The sequence below is a fragment of the Nerophis ophidion genome, linkage group LG16 (assembly GCF_033978795.1).
Source record: "Nerophis ophidion isolate RoL-2023_Sa linkage group LG16, RoL_Noph_v1.0, whole genome shotgun sequence".
NCBI classification, from domain to species: domain Eukaryota; kingdom Metazoa; phylum Chordata; class Actinopteri; order Syngnathiformes; family Syngnathidae; genus Nerophis; species Nerophis ophidion.
In genome coordinates this window covers 25,628,806-25,648,511 of record NC_084626.1, presented here as the reverse complement: position 1 = coordinate 25,648,511, position 19,706 = coordinate 25,628,806, and the positions used below count along the sequence as shown (strand labels likewise).

Genomic DNA, 19,706 nt, shown 5'->3' with positions numbered 1-19,706 from the left:
TTGGACACATTTCCGGCGTTGTTATTGCACTAGTGAGCCACGGATTAGAGATGCTGCTCCTTTATTGATTTAAGTAAAGTCTGAATTTCATTAAAACAGTTAGCTACATCTTTCGACATTTCTTCCACTCCCGGCCTTGCTCACTACACCACTACGACAAAGATGACGGGGAGAATACGCTGTCGAAGGTGAGCCACGTAAATAAGACCGCCCACAAAATGCCACATCCTGAAGTGACATGATGATGATCTGTAAAACGTAATCTATGCAACATTTTGACTAAGAAACATGTTAAGTAGACCACAAGTGTTTTCCATTTAGAAATGTTTTTTAATATAATGACCCCTTTAATGCACCGGTGCGCCTTTTGTATGAAAATAGACCTGACTCGACTCGCTCATCGGCAGTGCGCCTCAAAACCCTGTGTGCCCTATGGCCTGGAAAATATGGTACTTTTGGCTACTGAGTTTTTATTTTTGAACATTTTCTGCTGGTGGTGTGCCTCAGGACTTGTTCAATGACAAAATGTGCCTAAAAGGTTGAAAAACACTGGTCTGTATCACCCAACCCTTCTTTATGTATGTTATATTCCAGTCTTTTTCTCCCTCCTCTGTACTTTAGTAAATTGCCGGGTCATCCAGGACGAGCTGTGTCCAAGCGCAACCGGGCAGAGGAAGTAATGCACTTGGCGGTGGTGGCATGTGGAAATCGTCTGGAGGAGACTTTAACGCTCGTCAAATCGGCTGTCCTGTTTAGCCTCAAAAAGATCAAGTTTCACATTTTTGCTGACGACCTCTTGACCCCGCAGTTCAAGGAAAAGGTAGGATCCCCCTCCCACCCCCCCGGGCAGTGGATACTTGACATATGTATCCACAGTCCACCATTGAATGATTTCCCTTATGGTTCAGATGTGGCTGAGCAAATGGCTTTGGGGGAAAAAAAAGACATTTATTATACTTTTACTCCATTTTTGCACATTTTGTACCATTACAACCACGCTGTAAAACACAAGATCAAGAGCTGAGGTCCCATTCATAAAAGCGTGTATAAAAACAAATTAGAAAGCATAACCTGCATGCAATATCCCTTTAAGGGGAACTGCGTTTTTATTTTTTATTGTGTCTATCATTCACAGTCCTTATGTAAGACAAGAACACGTTTTTATTTTTCTATGCATTCTAAATAGTAAATAAATGCGATCAAAAGTCCACTTACGATGGAGCCGCTGTATCCATTAAGACTGTATATCCACACTGTAAGTATATATTAGAGATCCGCGGATAGGCAATTAGGGAGGAGACCCTGCCTGCAATTGGGGAGGAGACCCTGCCCCAAGTGGAGGAGTTCAAGTACCTAGGAGTCTTGTTCACGAGTGAGGGAAGAGCGGATCGTGAGATCGACAGGCGGATCGGTGCGGCGTCTTCAGTAATGCGGACGTTGTACCGATCCGTTGTGGTGAAGAAGGAGCTGAGCCGGAAGGCAAAGCTCTCAATTTACCGGTCGATCTACGTTCCCATCCTCACCTATGGTCATGAGCTTTGGGTCATGACCGAAAGGATAAGATCACGGGTACAAGCGGCCCAAATGAGTTTGGGTCTCTCCCTTAGAGATAGGGTGAGAAGCTCTGCCATCCGGGGGGACCTCAAAGTAAAGCCGCTGCTCCTCCACATCAAGAGGAGCCAGATGAGGTGGTTCGGGCATCTGGTCCGGATGCCACCCGAACGCCTCCCTAGGGAGGTGTTTAGGGCACGTCCAGCTGGTAGGAGGCCACGGGGAAGACCCAGGACACGTTGGGAAGACTATGTCTCCCGGCTGGCCTGGGAACGCCTCGGATCCCCCGGGAAGAGCTAGACGAAGTGGCTAGGGAAAGGGAAGTCTGGGTTTCCCTGCTTAGGCTGTTGCCCCCGCGACTTTACCTCGGATAAGCGGAAGAAGATGGATGGATAGATGGATGGATAGGCAATTATATCATCCGCAACCGCATCACCAAAGTCGTCATCCACCCGCCGTCCACCCGGACCAACATTTTATCAAAACCGCAACCGCCCGCCACCCGCCCGTTGAAATACATCAGAGGTCGGCCACCTTTACCACTCAAAGAGCTATTTAAACCCGTTTCAGAGTAAAGAAGACAATGGGAGCCGCTAACGTTCTCGCGAATATTCAATGGTGTTCATCCTGATGACAACAATAAGGGCGTACTGTGAAGCCATTGCCTTTGACACCATCAACAACATGTACGAACCGATTGTTAGTCCAGCAACATGTTGAATGCAGCTTCCACAATCACACGTACAAGATTGAAAGGCATACTGGGTGACACTGATGGTTGTGATATAAACAATTTTAACACTCTTACTAATATGTGCCACGCTGTGAAGCCACACCAAACAAGAATGACAAACACATTTCGGGAGGACCTCCTCACAGTAACACAACATAAACGCAACACGACAAATACCCAGAATCCGTTGCATCCGTGACACTTCCTTATTTTGGTGATTTTAAGCATACAGCCGTGCATTCATTTGAAAAACATGATGTTCACTTGTTTTTCAACATCATCACTGATTACTACTCACTGCAGACTTCATAAGATGCCAACAAACATAATAAAACATCACATACTGTACAATGTCTGTTGTCATTAGGATGCCGGCTGCTAGGATGTTCATATATTCATATTTAAAAGAATGACTTATAATCCTCGCGAAGAAAATCAAACACTTTGGAGACTAAATAAAAACAGACGATGGTTGGAAGCCGGGAGGCTCTTTGTGAGGTCCAACATTAGTGACCTCTGACCTGCTTTTTCAATTGAGTATCACTGCAAAATAAAGTTGCAAGAGTATTTTAATAAAAACAGTAATCATGAATCTTTAATAAATGTTAGTTATTATGAGTTGAACTCTGATATCTCAAGCCTTTGCTTTGTACAAAAAATACCTATTCCTCTCAAATATTGTTGACAAATCTGTGTTAGTAAGCATTTCTTCTTTGCCAAGAAAATATCAAGATGCTGATTAAACAGCATGATTATTGCACAGGTGCCGATCCACAGCGTCCCAAACGTGCTCAATGGGTGACACGTCCGGTGAGTTTGCTGGCCATGCAAGAACTGGGATTTCAGCTTCCAGGAATTGTGTACAGATCCTAGTAACATGGGGCCGTGCATTGTCATTCTGCAACATGAGGGGATGGTCTTGGTTGAACGGTCCAAGTGGCCTTAGGATCTCGTCCCGGTATCTCTATGCATTCAAAATGCCGTCAATAAAATGCACTTCTGTTCGGTTTCCATAACATAACGCCTGCCCATACCGTAACCCCGCCCCCACCATGGGCCACGCGATTCACAATGTTGACGTCAGCTAACTGCTCTCCCACACGACGCCACAAACTGCCATCTGCCCTGAACAGTGAAAACCGTGAAGAGAAGACCGCTCCAACATAGGTCAAAACCCCGATGAGGACAACCAGCATGCAGATGAGCTTCCCTGAGACTGTTTCTGACAGTTTGTGCAGAAATTATTTGGTTATGCAAACCATTTGTTGCAGCAGCTGTCTGGGTGGCTGGTCTCAGACAATCATGAAGGTGAACCTGCTGGATGTGGAGGTCCTGCTAGTGTGATTACACGTGTTCTGTGGTTGTGAGGCCGGTTGGATTTACTGCCAAATTCTCAGAAAACACCTTAGGAGATGGCTTATGGTAGAGAAATTAACATTCAATTCATAGGCAACAGCTCCGGTGGACATTCCTGCAGTCAGCATGCCAACTGCACGCTCCCTCAAAACTTGTGATATCTGTGACATCTTGCTGTGTGATAAAACTGCACATTTCAGAGTGGCATTTTATCATGGGCAGCCTAATGCACGTCTGTGCAATAATCATGCAGTTTAATCAGCATCTTGATATGCCACTTTTTAGAGGTGGGATGAATTATCTTGGCAAAGAAGAAATGCTCACTAACACAGATTTAGAACAATATTTGAGAGGAATAGATATTTTTTGTATATAGTAAAAGTTTTAAAACTTTGAGTTCAACTCGTGAAAAATGTGAGCAAAATCTTAAGTGGTGCAGTTATAATTTTGTTCAGTGTGTATGTTCATTCATTATCTTTTCTTGTTTTCTGCATGCAAAACCAAAATCATTCTCTAATAAATGTATTTTATGCTAATAATTTCGGGTGTCTGATTGTTGGAGCTACATCATTTCTTATTGAAACTTTTGTTTTCGTACGATTTGGTTTTCATTTGATTTTTTTTAGAACAAATTATTAACAAAAACCGGGTTACCACTTTACAATATATCGAATATTGCTAGTGTGGTAAAATGAGTCGAAATCATCTTCATGTTTAGGCAAGTGAGTTTTGTTTTTGTGAGCTTCGAAATGACAGCACACAATTTGTGTTAAATAGAAATATCGGCCAATGATCAGTCTTATACGATTTTAATGAAACATTACGTGATCGCCATAGCTGATTAATGCTTTTAAATGCGGATGGATCCCCTCTGGCTGATACTGAGAAAATAAAGGTAAATAAAGTATCTTAAAAAGGGTCGTATAATGATAATTATCTGCATTTAAAACATGTCCTCGTGGCCTACATAACATGCAATAGCTGTTCCTTGGTCAAAATTTTGCATTGATTATGTTTTACTGACCGTTTTCACTATGGTTGGACTTTAGAATCTAAATTGTTCTTCATCCCAAAACTATTTGACGGGATTGAGGTCAGGGCTCTTCCACACAACACTCATCCAACCTTGCTTGTAGGGATCTTGTTTGAAAATATTTGGGGGCATGAATTCGAATTAATGGTGGATTAATTAATTGTGAGATAAATGAGGGGCTTCACGGTGGCAGAGGGGTTAGTGCGTCTGCCTCACAATACGAAGGTCCTGCAGTCCTGGGTTCAAATCCAGGCTGGGGATCTTTCTGTGTGGAGTTTGCATGTTCTCCCCGTGAATGCGTGGGTTCCCTCCGGGTACTCCGGCTTCCTCCCACTTCCAAAGACATGCACCTGGGGATAGGTTGATTGGCAACACTAAAATTGGCCCTAGTGTGTGAATGTTGTCTGTCTATCTGTGTTGGCCCTGCGATGAGGTGGCGACTTGTCCAGGGTGTACCCCGCCTTCCGCCCGATTGTAGCTGAGTTAGGCGCCAGCGCCCCCCGCGACCCCGAACGGAAATAAGCGGCAGAAAATGGATGGATGGATGGAGATAAATGAGAAAAAAATGGTACTCAAATATGAATATTAAATGTATAGTTTAAACAAAGTTCTTCTTTTCCAGCTGAGCCAGTGGCCTCGCTTTGTCACATCCAAGTTCCAGTACAACCTCTACCCCATCACCTTCTCCGTCGGGAACCCTGACGAATGGAAGAAGCTCTTCAAGCCTTGTGCCGCTCAGAGACTTTTCCTCCCTGTAAGGCTGCAGAACTTCTTATTTCATTTGCACAGTGTGATTTAAATGATAAAAACTACAATACAAAAACACCACTTCCTCCTGCCTTATGGTTTATCCCTAGCTCCGTATGTTTATCGATGAAAGTTTGATCATATTACGCCTGTACTGGCTCACCTGCACTGGCTTCCTGTGCACTTAAGATGTGACTTTAAGGTTTTACTACTTACGTATAAAATACTACACGGTCTAGCTCCATCCTATCTTGCCGATTGTATTGTACCATATGTCCCGGCAAGAAATCTGCGTTCAAAAGACTCCGGCTTATTAGTGATTCCTAGAGCTCAAAAAAAGTCTGCGGGCTATATAGCGTTTTCCGTTCGGGCTCCAGTACTCTGGAATGCCCTCCCGGTAACAGTTCGAGATGCTACCTCAGTAGAAGCATTTAAGTCTCATCTTAAAACTCATCTGTATACTCTAGCCTTTAAATAGACCTCCTTTTTAGACCAGTTGATCTGCCGCTTCTTTTCTTTCTCCTATGTCCCCCCCTCCCTTGTGGAGGGGGTCCGGTCCGATGACCATGGATGAAGTACTGACTGTCCAGAGTCGAGACCCAGGATGGACCGCTCGTCGGGACCCAGGATGGACCGCTCGCCTGTATCGGTTGGGGACATCTCTACGCTGCTGATCCGCTTGAGATGGTTTCCTGTGGACGGGACTCTCACTGCTGTGTTGGAGCCACTATGGATTGAACTTTCACAGTATCATGTTAGACCCGCTCGACATCCATTGCTTTCGGTCCCCTAGAGGGGGGGGGTTGCCCACATCTGAGGTCCTCTCCAAGGTTTCTCATAGTCAGCATTGTCACTGGCGTCCCACTGAATGTGAATTCTCCCTGCCCACTGGGTGTGAGTTTTCCTTGCCCTTTTGTGGGTTCTTCCGAGGATGTTGTAGTCGTAATGATTTGTGCAGTCCTTTGAGACATTTGTGATTTGGGGCTATATAAATAAACATTGATTGATTGATTGATTGATGATGATTTCACACTGTGTCCGCGGCATTCTCACACCACTAAATCCAGTCATTTAATCAAGTGCCAAGCTGTGCTGGGTATTGATTTTGTCTGTCAGCCGCTGTTTAATGAAATGTCAACACCCTGTAATAACAAATATATTGCAGGACAGACAAACCCGTAAGTGTTTTTCTTGCTGCGAGTCAGTAAGTTCATTCGCATAACCCATCGTTATGGTCTGTTTAAAAATTATGTGAATTTATTCTTCCGTGTCAATTATATTGTGTTCAGTTCACTTTGGAGTTCGTGTTGAGGCTTCGCTGTATTTAAATGAAATACAAATGCAGCTCCATTTACACTGAATATTGATCAATAGCATAGGACAGGATGAACTCTCGACTAAAGTGGGAATGACATGATGCGGGGTGTGTGATCATACTGAGCTTTTAAATTCATTTTGTATAAACAAGACTATAAGTCAGGGATGTCAAACTTGTTTTCATTGAGGGCCACATCACAGCGATATCAGGCTGGCATCAGAGGGCTGTTTGTAACAGTGAATAATGTATGAATTTGCCTCTGGATTTTATTAATAATTGTGTGAACGCTCCAAAGCATTCACACATATGGTTTTCTCCACTAAAATTCATCTATTTATTAATCTTCTTCTTCTCCAGATTTTGGCACACTCTCCCCTCCACGTTTTTTTACCCAATTCAAACCGTTCCCACTTCAAACCTCAGTAGAAGCATTTAAGTCTCACCTTAAAACTCATCTGTATACTCTAGCCTTTAAATAGACCTCCTTTCTAGACCAGTTGATCTGCCGCTTCTTTTCTTTTTCTCCTATGTCCCCCCCTCCCTTGTGGAGGTGTTTTTTTTTTCCTATGTCCCCCCCTCCCTTGTGGAGGGGGTCCGGTCCGATGACCATGGATGAAGTACTGGCTGTCCAGAGTCGAGACCCAGGATGGACCGCTTGCCTGTATCGGTTGGGGACATCTCTACGCTGCTGATCCGCCTCCGCTTGAGATGGTTTCCTGTGGACGGGACTCTCGCTGCTGTCTTGGATCCGCTTTGAACTGAACTCTCGCGGCTGTGTCGGAGCCACTATGGATTGAACTTTCACAGTATCATGTTAGACCCGCTCGACATCCATTGCTTTCGGTCCCCTAGAGGGGGGGGTTGCCCACATCTGAGGTCCTCTCCAAGGTTTCTCATAGTCAGCATTGTCACTGGCGTCCCACTGGATGTGAATTCTCCCTGCCCACTGGGTGTGAGTTTTCCTTGCCCTTTTGTGGGTTCTTCCGAGGATGTTGTAGTCGTAATGGTTTCTACAGTCCTTTGAGACATTTGTGATTTAGGGCTATATAAATAAACATTGATTGATTGATTGAAACTGTTCAGCCTACCCGGGAATCGCGGGCTTTTCCCTTGACAAATTCCAAAAAATCCCAGATTTCACAGAATTCCAGGTTTTCCGGGACATTTTTCCCCCATTCAAAATGAATTGGGCATTTGTGAAACTTTCACCAGTGTCGTAAGGGAATTACTGGTCGATATGTGGCTCCGAAAGTGCGGAAATAACTTTGACAACTTCAATAAATTCCTCCACTTTGACGGCCACATGCTCTGGGTCAGTAGGTCTTACTTTCACATACTCCGTAAGGTCCAAAGTATTTACTGCCAGCCTCGGAAAAAGTATGGGTATGTCCTCCTTCGCCTCCATGTTTTGAAACTTTTCCAGAGTGCCGAGCTTTGGATTAAGGCAGGGGTGTCAAACTCAAATACAGAGTGGGCCAAAATTTAACACTGAACAAAACCGCGGGCCAAGGTTGAACAAATTAACCTTTTAGGTGGTAGCGTGTATTGTAGTGTCCCGGAAGAGTTAGTGCTGCAAAGGGGTTCTGGGTATTTGTTCTGTTGTGTTACGGTACGGATGTTCTCCCGAAATGTGTTTGTCATTCTTGTTTGGTGTGGGTTCACAGTGTGGCACATATTTGTAACAGTGTTAAAGTTGTTTATATGGCCACCCTCAAGTGTCACCTGTATGGCTGTTGACCAAGTATGCGTTGCATTCACTTATGAGTATGTATAAGCCGCTTACAGTATGAAGCTGTTTGTATGGAGGATAAGCGGACGTGACGACAGGTTTTAGAGGACGTTAAAGGCAGTGCCTTTAAGGCACGGCCCCCAAGGTTGTTGTCCGGGTGAATATCCGGAGATATTCGGGAGAATGGTTGCCCAAGGGAGATTTTCGGGAGGGGCACTGAACTTCGGAAGTCTCCCGGGAAAATCCGGAGGGTTGGCAAGTATGAATATTAGCGGTGAATGCGGTGTTAAGCGGCACCGACGCTGTATAATACCGGCGGGCCAGCTCTAATGTTAATTTGATATTGCCTGAAGGGCCAAATTAAATTACATGGCGGGCCAAATTTGGCCCACGGGCCAGAGTTTGACACCCATGGATTAAGTCAATCATTAGATGAGATTTTGTGTTAGCCCCGCCCAGTGACTCTGATGGGTGAGTTTGACAGACTTAGACATTCGTGAATCGCTGACACACAGGCTCATTGACTATTTGAATAAATAATTTGAATAAATAATTAATAAAACCATTAAATAAATGGTGCGGCGTCTTCAGTAATGCGGACGTTGTACCGATCCGTTGTGGTGAAGAAGGAGCTGAGCCGGAAGGCAAAGCTCTCAATTTACCGGTCGATCTACGTTCCCATCCTCACCTATGGTCATGAGCTTTGGGTCATGACCGAAAGGATAAGATCACGGGTACAAGCGGCCGAAATGAGTTTGGGTCTCTCCCGTAGAGATAGGGTGAGAAGCTCTGCCATCCGGGAGGAGCTCAACGTAAAGCCGCTGCTCCTCCACATCGAGAGGAGCCAGATGAGGTGGTTCGGGCATCTGGTCAGGATGACACCCGAACGCCTCCCTAGGGATGTGTTTAGGGCACGTCCAGCTGGTAGGAGGCCACGGAGAAGACCCAGGACACGTTGGAAAGACTATGTCTCCCGGCTGGCCTGGGAACGCCTCGGGATCCCCCGGGAAGAGCTAGACGAAGTGGCTGGAGATAGGGAAGTCTGGGTTTCCCTGCTTAGGCTGTTGCCCCCGCGACCCGACCTCGGATAAGCGGAAGATGACGGACGGACGGACATTAAATAAATCAATAATTGATTAAATGTACTTTTAAATGAAATATATTAAGGACACATTAATGCATATAATTCCAATTATAATCGATTAATGACACATTTGAGAAATTATTTCAAGACTTATTTATTCATTAAATTAGTTTTTATCTTAGGCACCCTAGTGTGTTATTTTGCGGTCTTACTTACAGTCACCAACCTACATGTGGGATTATGTGTCTGTGTAAGGGTCCACATTTCAAATTGTTTTAGGAAATTGTGGGCGTCGTGTCCTCCGGACCAAAGACGATTGTTCTAGGCGCAAAGTTCAAAAGCCAGCATGGTATGGGGGTGTATTAGTGCCCAAGGCATTGGTAACTTACACATCTGTGAATGCATCTGTAAGCTTCTTACTCACAGTTCCCACAGATGCACGCTGGACGCCAGTGGTTCGGGTTTGACAGTAGTTTTAATTTTGCTCAGGATCACGCTTTTCTGCTTGACTTTTTCAGTCTCACTAACAGCAGCCGCCTTCTCCTCCGCTGGCCGTTTAATGTTAAAGACAACAGTTGATTAGATCAGCGCGTACCACCTGCGACATCTAATCAACTGCCAGCTGCGTCTCGCCGTCCTGCCCATGCCACGCCCCCGTCTGAGGGTGCGCTGTCTCCAGCCACCCAGACGAGGTCGCTGATCTTTCTACCTGCAGTATGCTAATCACAACCTCCCTCCACATACCTCTACCGCCAGACTTGGGCCGGGCCCCGGTCCATGAGTCTCTGAAATGTGGCGGGCGCACCGAACAAGCCGAACGGAAGGGTCACGAATTGGTATAACCCTTCCAGAATGGAGAATGCCGTTTTTTCCTTGGACTCTGGAGACAAGGGAATCTGCCAGTAGCCTTTAGTCAAATCCAGTGTCGTAAAAAAACGAGTGTAAAAAAACGAGTGTAAAAAAACCGGTCCAGGAGCTCGTCGACCCGGGGCATTGGATAGGCGTCAAAACGTGACACATCATTCACCTTGCGGTAGTCTACACAGAACCGTACAGACCCATCTTTCTTCCCTACCAGAACTATGGGGCTACACCATGCACTGTGGGACTCTTCTATCACTCCCAATTCCAACATGGCTTTTAATTCTTCCCGAACTATTTTGCGTTTGTGTTCGGGCAGCCTATAGGGCCGGGACCTCACCGTCACGCCCGTCATATGTTGCCATCCAAGCAACATTATCATGGACGCCCCTGCTTATTTCAGCAAGACAATGCCAAGCCACGTGTTACAACAGCGTTGCTTCATAGTAAAAGAGTGCGGGTACTAGACTGGCCCGCCTGTAGTCCAGACCTGTCTCCCATTGAAAATGTGTGGCGCAATATGAAGTCTAAAATACCACAATGGAGACCCCGGACTGGTGAACAACTTAAGCTGTACATCAAGCAAGAATGGGAAAGAATTCCACCTGAAAAGCTTCAAAAATTGGTCTCTTCAGTTCCCAAACATTTACTGAATGTTGTTAAAAGGAAAGGCCATGTAAAACAGTGGTAAAAATGCCCCTGTGCAAAAATTTTTGCATTGTGTTGCTGACATTAAGTTCCAAGTTTGTGATTATTTGGAAAAAAACTATTAAGTTTCTCAGTTCGAACATTAAATATCTTGTCTTTGCAGTCTATTCAATTGAATATAAATTGAAAAGGATTTGCAAATAATTGTATTCTGTTTTTATTTAAATGATAAATGGGTTGTACTTGTATAGCGCTTTTCTACCTTCAAGGTACTCAAAGCGCTTTGACACTACTTCCACATTCACACACACATTCACACACTGATGGAGGGAGCTGCCATGCAAGGCGCTAACCAGCACCCATCAGGAGCAAGGGTGAAGTGTCTTGCTCAGGACACAACGGACGTGACGACGTTGGTACTAGGTGGGATTTGAACCAGGGACTCTCGGGTTGCGCACGGCCACTCTCCCACTGCGCCACGCCGTCCCTTTTACGAAGTACAACGTGCTAACTTCACTGGTTTTAGGTTTTGTACATTTTTACTCCTAAGGATGAAACTTACAACAAACTTTGGACATTTTGGTATTTGATTGACTGATAACCCTGCAAGTCAGCTGTGATAGGCTCCAGCTCACCCCTGACCCAAATAAGGTATATAAAATGAATAAATGTTTACTGACTGTAAATATGCCGCAGGTCATCCTGAAGGACGTAGACTCACTTCTGTACGTGGACACTGACATGCTGTTCCTCCGACCTATGGATGATATCTGGAGTCTGTTCAAGTCCTTCAACAGCACCCAACTCGCCGCGATGGCTCCGGAGCACGAGGTCCCTAAGATTGGCTGGTACAGCCGCTTTGCACGCCATCCTTTCTACGGGGTGTCCGGGGTCAACTCTGGCGTCATGCTGATGAATCTGACAAGGATCCGCAGCACATTGTTCAAGGTTAGATAAAAAAAAAACACTGTGCTTTAGCTTTTGCATTCCGAGCTCAAGTGGTTGTTTGAGAGCGGGATGAGTGGGTCTGATTGAAGCTTTGTGATTGATTACCATGCAAGCATCACACGCCTCTTCCCTCAGAACTCTTTTTAGCCACTCTCCAATTTGCAGCCGGAATGCAAATGTATCCAGCCTTTGATTTGTTTTTGCTAAAAAGCCGCTCTCTAAGCGGTGCGCGAGTGAATGCTGTTGATGTTTCAGAACAGCCTGATTGCCGGCGGTCTGTCCTGGGCGGACCTCATACACCCACTGTATCAGAAGTACAAGAACCACATCACATGGGGAGATCAGGACCTCCTCAACATTATATTCCACTATAACCCAGGTAGGCTCAGAAACATAATATAACTGTGTTCTTAAAGGGGAACATTATCACAATTTCAAAAGGGTTAAAAACAATAAAAATCAGTTCCCAGTGGCTTGTTGTATTTTTTGAAGTTTTTTTCAAAATTTTACCGGTCTCGGAATATCCCTAAATAAAGCTTTAAAGTGCCTTATTTTCGGCTCTCTGCGAAGACACTGACCATTTCCCTGTGACGTCACACAGTGCTGCCAATGTAAACAAACAATGGGAATACCACAGCAAGATATAGCGACATTAGCTCGGATTCAAACTCGGATTTCAGCGACTTAAGCGATTCAACAGATTACGCATGTATTGAAACAGATGGTTGGAGTATGAAAATATTGAAGAAGAAACTGAAGCTATTGAGCGAATAGCTATTGACGCTATTCATAGCCATAGCATGGCCGAATAGCTGCGTTAGCATCGCCGGTAAAATGTGCGGACCAAACGATCAGGACTTTCGCATCTTGTGATGCGTCGATTGGTGTTTTTTTCGCATTAAATGTGGGTGGAAGGAAACGTAATATAGTTGCAAATGCATCTGCAGGTTATCCATACATCTCTGTGCCATGTCTGCTTTAGCACCGCCGGTAAATAGCATGTTAGCATCGATTAGCATAGCATGTTAGCATCGATTAGCTGGCAGTCAACATCAACAAAACTCACCTTTGTGATTTTGTTGACTATCGTTGCAAATGCATCTACAGGTTATCCATACATCTCTGTGCCATGTCTGCTTTAGCACCGCCGGTAAATAGCATGTTAGCATCGATTAGCGTAGCATGTTAGCATCGATTAGCTGGCAGTCAACATCAACAAAACTCACCTTTGTGATTTCGTTGACTATCGTTGCAAATGCATCTGCAGGTTATCCATACATCTCTGTGCCATGTCTGTCATCGCCGGTAAAATGTGGAGACACTCTGGCACATTCAATGGGGGTCTGGCAGCAGACACTTTGGGATCTTCGGGCCAGTGGTGCAACTTGAATCCCTCCCTGTTAGTGTTGTTACACCCTCCGACAACACACCGACGAGGCATGATGTCTCCAAGGTTCCAAAAAATAGTCAAAAAAACGGAAAATAACAGCTGAGACCTGGTGTTTGTAATGTGTTGAAAATGAAAATGGCGGGTGTGTTACCTCGGCGACGTCACATCCTGACGTCATCGCCTCCAGCCGGATAAACAGAAAGGCGTTTAATTCGCCAAAATTCACCCATTTAGAGTTCGGAAATCGGTTAAAAAAATAGATGGTCCTTTTTCTGCACCATCAAGGTATATATTGACGCTTACATAGGTCTGGTGATAATGTTCCCCTTTAAGAATTAGTACTCACAGACAATGCATTTACAGAGACAACTTTCACATTTAATATATTGGAGTGTAATATGTCGATGATAAAAAAACTTTGTTTTTATCAATCCAACAAAACAATACACAGCAATACCATAACAATGCAATCCAATTTCAAAACCAAACCTGACCCAGCAACACTCAGAACTGCAATAAACAGAGAAATTGAGAGGAGACACAAACACGACACAGAACAAACCAAAAGTAGTGTAACAAAAATGAATATTATCAACAACAGTATCAATATTAGTTATAATTTCAGCATAGCAGTGATTGAAAATCCCTCATTGACATTATCATTAGACATTTATAATTATTAAAAAACAGAACAATAGTGTCACAGTGGCTTACACTTGCATGGCATCTCATAAGTTTGACAACACACTGTGTCCAATATTTTCACAAAGATGAAATGAGTCATATTTTTGGTTCGTTTTATAGTTAAAACAAATGTACATTATTGCAATCAGTTGATAAAACATTGTCCTTTACAATTATAAAAGCTTATTTTTTCAAATCTACTACTCTGCTAGCATGTCAGCAGACTGGGGTAGATCCTGCTGAAATCCTATGTATTGAATGACTACAGAATCCTTCTAAATCGGAAAAATATCGTTTTTGAATCGAGAATCGCGTTGAATCGAAAAAAATTGATTTATAATCGAATTGCGACCCCAAGAATTGATATTGAATCGAATCGTGGGACACCCAAAGATTCACAGCCCGAATTACTATATTCCATTAAAAAATTGTAAAGGTGACTTTGTGGGTTGAGGGCTCTCATAATGTTAATAACTTTATTTTGAAGGTCCTCAACAGTTTTTTATGACTGGCTAGGAAAACATTAAATGTATGAATAATATTTATTAGTATTTACCATTCTGAGGCCAAAACCAAATTACAGTGATAAACAAGGGTTTACTGAATAGTATATTAGTATAAGACTGTGTTTTTGTTTTTTTCCAGAGTGTCTACACATCTTTCCTTGCCAGTGGAACTACAGGCCTGATCACTGTATGTATGGGAGTAACTGTAAAGGAGCCGAGGAGGAAGGGGTCTCCATCCTCCATGGCAACCGTGGAGTGTATCATGATGACAAGCAGCCGGCCTTCAAAGTGGTTTATGATGCAATACGTGACGTGAGTATTCTGGACGATGCTCCTTCATATGGTTGAAAATGAGTTTAACGTCGTTAAGTTGCTTTGTCAGAACTTCCCGCTTCCGCCATCCTAGTCACTGCCATTGTGTCCTTGGGCAAGACACTTTACCCACCTGCTCCCAGTGCCACCCACACTGGTTTAAATGTAACTTAGATATCGGGCTTCACTATGTAAAGCGCTTTGAGTCACTAGAGAAAAGCGCTATATAAATATCATTCACTTCACTTCACTTCACAACTGTACTGTAGTTATTTGTGTGGCCTAGTTGTGTGCTTTGTGCTAATCTCACTCCAGTGAAGTTTAATAAACCGTGTGTAATGAACAAGTTGTTGTACAAACCCCGTTTCCATATGAGTTGGGAAATTGTGTTAGATGTAAATATAAACAGAATACAATGATTAGCAAATCAATTTCAACCCATATTCAGTTGAATATGCTACAAAGACAACATATTTGATGTTCAAACTGATAAATATATATATTTTTTGCAAATAATCATTAATTTTAGAATTTGATGCCAGCAACACGTGACAAGGAAGTTGGGAAAGGTGGCAATAAATACTGATAAAGTTGAGGAATGCTCATCAAACACTTATATGGAACATCCCACAGGTGTGCAGGCTAATTGGGAACAGGTGGGTGCCATGATTGGGTATAAAAGCAGCTCCCATGAAATGCTAAGTAATTCACAAACAAGGATGGGGTGAGGGTCACCACTTTGTAAGCAAATTGTCGAACAGTTTTAGAACAACATTTCTCAACGAGCTATTGCAAGAAATTTAGGGATTTTACCATCTTCGGTCCGTAAAATGATAAAAAGGTTCAGGGAATCTGGAGAAATCACTGCACGTAAGCAATGATATTACGGACCTTTGATCCCTCAGGCGGTACGGCGTCAAAATCCCACATCAGTGTGTAAAGGATATCACCACATGGGCTCAGGAACACTTCATAAAACCCCTCTCAGTAACTACAGTTGGTCGCTACATCTGTCAGTGCAAGTTAAAACTCTACTATGCAAAGCCAAACCCATTCATCAACAACACCCTGAAACGCCACCGGCTTGGCTGGGCCCGAGCTCACCTAAGATGGACTGATGCAAAGTGGAAAGGTGTTCTGTGGTCTGACGAGTCCACATTTCAAATTATATTTGGAAACAGAGGACGTGGTGTCCTCCGGAACAAAGAGGAAAATAACCATCCGGATTGTTATAGGCGCAAAGTTCAAAAGCCAGCATCTGTGATGGTATGGGGGTGTATTAGTGCCCAAGGCATGGGTAACTTACACATCTGTGAAGGCACCATTAAATCTGTAAGGTACATACAGGTTTTGGAGCAACATATGTTGTCATCCAAGCAACGTTACCATGGACGCCCCTGCTTATTTCAGCAAGACAATGCCAAGCCACGTGTTACAACAGCGTGGCTTCGTAGTAAAAGAGTGGGGGTACTTTTTTGTACCGCCTGCAGTCCAGACCTGTCTCCCATCAAAAATGTGTGGCGCATTATGAAGCGTAAAATACGACAGCGGAGACCCCGGACTGTTGAACGACTGAAGCTGTACATAAAACAAGAATGGGAAAGAATTCCACTTTCAAAGCTTCAACAATTAGTTTCCTCAGTTCCCAAACGTTTATTGAGTGTAGTTAAAAGAAAAGGTTGTGTAACAGAGTGGTGAACATGCCCTTTCCCAACTACTTTGGCACATGATGCAGCCATGAAACTTTAAGTTAATTATTTGCAAAAAAAAATAAAGTTTATGAGTTTGAACATCAAATATCTTGTCTTTGTAGTGCTTTCAACTTAATATGGGTTGAAAATGATTTTCAAATCATTGTATTCCGTTTATATTTATATCTAACACAATTTCCCAACTCATATGGAAACGGGGTTTGTAGTTCTAGTTCGTCATCACCACAACTAGATGGGACATACAGAATAGCTCAATTCAACCTGTCAAGTGCTGAACATCGGAAACTACCATTTCATATTCAGATTACTTTTTGGTCTAGCGATAGTGATTTTCTCTATTAAATGTTTTTCTGTAGCTCTTGGTTCAGCAGCACATTCCAGACATGCTAAATTCAGAGTCGAGATTGACCAATGTGTTTTTTTCAGGGCATATACCGATACTGATTATCCCTTGTCAAATAGGTATGTCAAAATACCAAATATCGCCACTGATAAATTGGTCGATATCTACCGTAATGTGCAGAAGACGCAGAATACTATCAGTCTTGATAATTCACATTGCGAGTACTGAATGATGATATGTGCATGTCCTCCTGACGGTATTGTGGGCGTTCTAATGATTAGCGTACATTCTGCAGGATCGTGAAAACAGACATGCTAAATGGATCGCGCTCTCTTTTTTGCTCATCTTGGAGACAAAGTCCTCTGTGCATGACCTTAGTGGATCAGCTTTGCACACTTTTGAGTACACGCCAACCTTTGTTACTCATGTTCATTACAACGCGTGTTAATGTATGTACATTTGGCGGCTAATTGCAGCAGATCTGTTGTTTTTTTATATATTCGCCTTTGTGTTCTTTAATGTTTCCCCTCTTGTTTTCATCTGTTTTGCCTGGATTTTTTAAAATCTGCAACCACACAATTTCCCCATTGTGGGATGAATAAAGTCAGCTCTAACCTTTCCTATATCCTCCCGAGAGCGTGCATTCTCTGCGGTGAACGTTTGGGTTTTTCACAAAAGATCTTTTTTGTTCCAAAATTTTAAACTCTGATAAAAAAAACAACAACAACAAAAGTCTCCTTCATAGGACGCCTCTTCTCAGGAGGATATAAAAAACACGTTTATTTAATGCATGCATGTGAAACAAAATGAGGTAGTGAAGTGAATTATATTTATATAGCGCTTTTCTCTAGTGACTCAAAGCGCTTTACATAGTGAAACCCAATATCTAAATTGCATTTAAACCAGTGTGGGTGGCACTGGGAGCAGGTGGGTAAAGTGTCTTGCCCAAGGACACAACGGCAGTGACTAGGATGGCAGGAGCGGGAATCGAACCTGCAACCCTCAAGTTGCTGGCACGGCCACTCTACCAACCGAGCTATGCCGCCCTGGCAGGTAATGAAGTTCCTTTGGTCCGAGCTACTAAATATATACACACTGTAATATATTTTTTATCCACTCACATGAGATCAGTGGCGGTTCTTAAGTTTAGGATGCATTTATAGAGGCTGCTTTTCTCTGCTCCACTGAGATAAGACACTTAAAAGTCTGGTGAGCACACGATTAGGGTAATTACACAACCCCACATGCAGATGGAATTTGTGTTAACATTTTTTGGTTGTGGTGTTACCGTATATTCTATTCAGGTCTATTTTCATACAAAAGGCGCACTAGATTATAGGGCGCATTAAAGGGGTCATATTATTATTTATTTTTTCTAAATGTAAATCTTGCATAGATTATGTTTTACAGATCATCTTCAAGCCGCTTTCTGACAGTCACTTCAGAATGCGGCGTTTTGTGGGTGGTCTTATTTAAGTGGCTCACCTTCGGCAGCGTCTTTTCTCCATCATCTTTGTTGTAGCGGTGTAGCGTGCAAGGACAGGAGTTGAATAAGTATCAAAAGATGGAGCTAACTGTTTTAATGACATTCAGACTTTACTTGAATCAATAACAGTGCAGCATCTCCTCGTCCGTGACTCACTAGTGCAACAACATCGCCGGAAATGTGTCCCGTGAAAAACCGTTAGACCGAAACTCTCTAATAACTAAAGTTCCTTGAGTGAATAATGTAAACTTGCTACACCGGTATGTTTTAGCGCTTTCATGGCGTGTTTACTGACAGATATAAGTAAGAACTTTACACTTCTTTATATTAGCGGAGGATGAATGTCCCACAACAAGAAGATAGAGAAATAGAAGCATATAGACCACGGTGTTGACACGGACTACAAAGCCACATTTTCAGGACTTATGCAGATCCCAAACACAGATCAGCAGGTACCAGAAGGTAAGAAAAGTTGCTTTTGTACAATATTGCGAAACAAAATATGTCTTACCTTATATACACACACCATAATAATACTTGTATGTTTAATACGCCAACAATCCATCAAGTGGTGCGGGCTTTATAGCTTACCAAAGTCGTACTAAAACATTTTGATAGATTTTTGAGCGCCGTGTGTAATGTTCTATATTTTCAATGGAACATACCGTATTTCCTTGAATTGCCGCCGGGTATATAGTACGTGCCTGCCTAGAATTACTGCCGGGTCAAACTTGTTTCGCAAAATAATTAGCGCATGCTTAGCATTACCGCCGGCTCAGGATTAACGCCGGATCAAACTCGTTTTGCAAAATATTATTTTTATTAGCGTATGTCTAGAATTTCCGCCGGGTCAAACTCGTTTCGCAAAATAATTAGCATATGCCTAAAATTTCCGCCGAGTCAAACTCGTCACGTCACGAGTGACACTTCACCTGTCGTCATTTTCAAAATGGAGGAGGCTGATTTCAATCATTTGAAATCGCATAAAGGGAAGAAGATTAAGAGTTATTCAGTAGGATTTAAGGTTCAAACTATTGAATATGCTAAAAAGAACAGTGAGCAGCTATGTTTTATTAATATACCGTAGCTGCGTGTGTCAAATATGAGTCATTAAATGACTCCCGCCTCCTGGTGGTAGAGGCCGCTAGTAATCCTTCTTGCGACTACTCGGCTGTAGAAGAAGTGACAACAAGCAGCAAGAGTGAGCAGCGATCGTTTATTTTTTATTCTCGCTTGCACTTTTAACATGGAGGATTACATATCTA

At 43.2% G+C, this 19,706-nt stretch overlaps 1 protein-coding gene across 1 annotated transcript in view; it reads left to right on the top strand.

Moving 5' to 3' along the window:
• Window positions 1-19,706, top strand: part of gxylt2 (glucoside xylosyltransferase 2) — a 49,264-nt gene that overhangs the window by 27,893 nt on the left and 1,665 nt on the right. Inside the window, exons 2-6 of the mRNA XM_061875661.1 lie at window positions 622-820; window positions 5,296-5,427; window positions 11,757-12,008; window positions 12,264-12,387; window positions 14,728-14,900. Of these exons, the coding sequence (XP_061731645.1) occupies window positions 622-820; window positions 5,296-5,427; window positions 11,757-12,008; window positions 12,264-12,387; window positions 14,728-14,900 (880 nt within the window). The remainder of the gene's footprint in view (window positions 1-621; window positions 821-5,295; window positions 5,428-11,756; window positions 12,009-12,263; window positions 12,388-14,727; window positions 14,901-19,706) is intronic.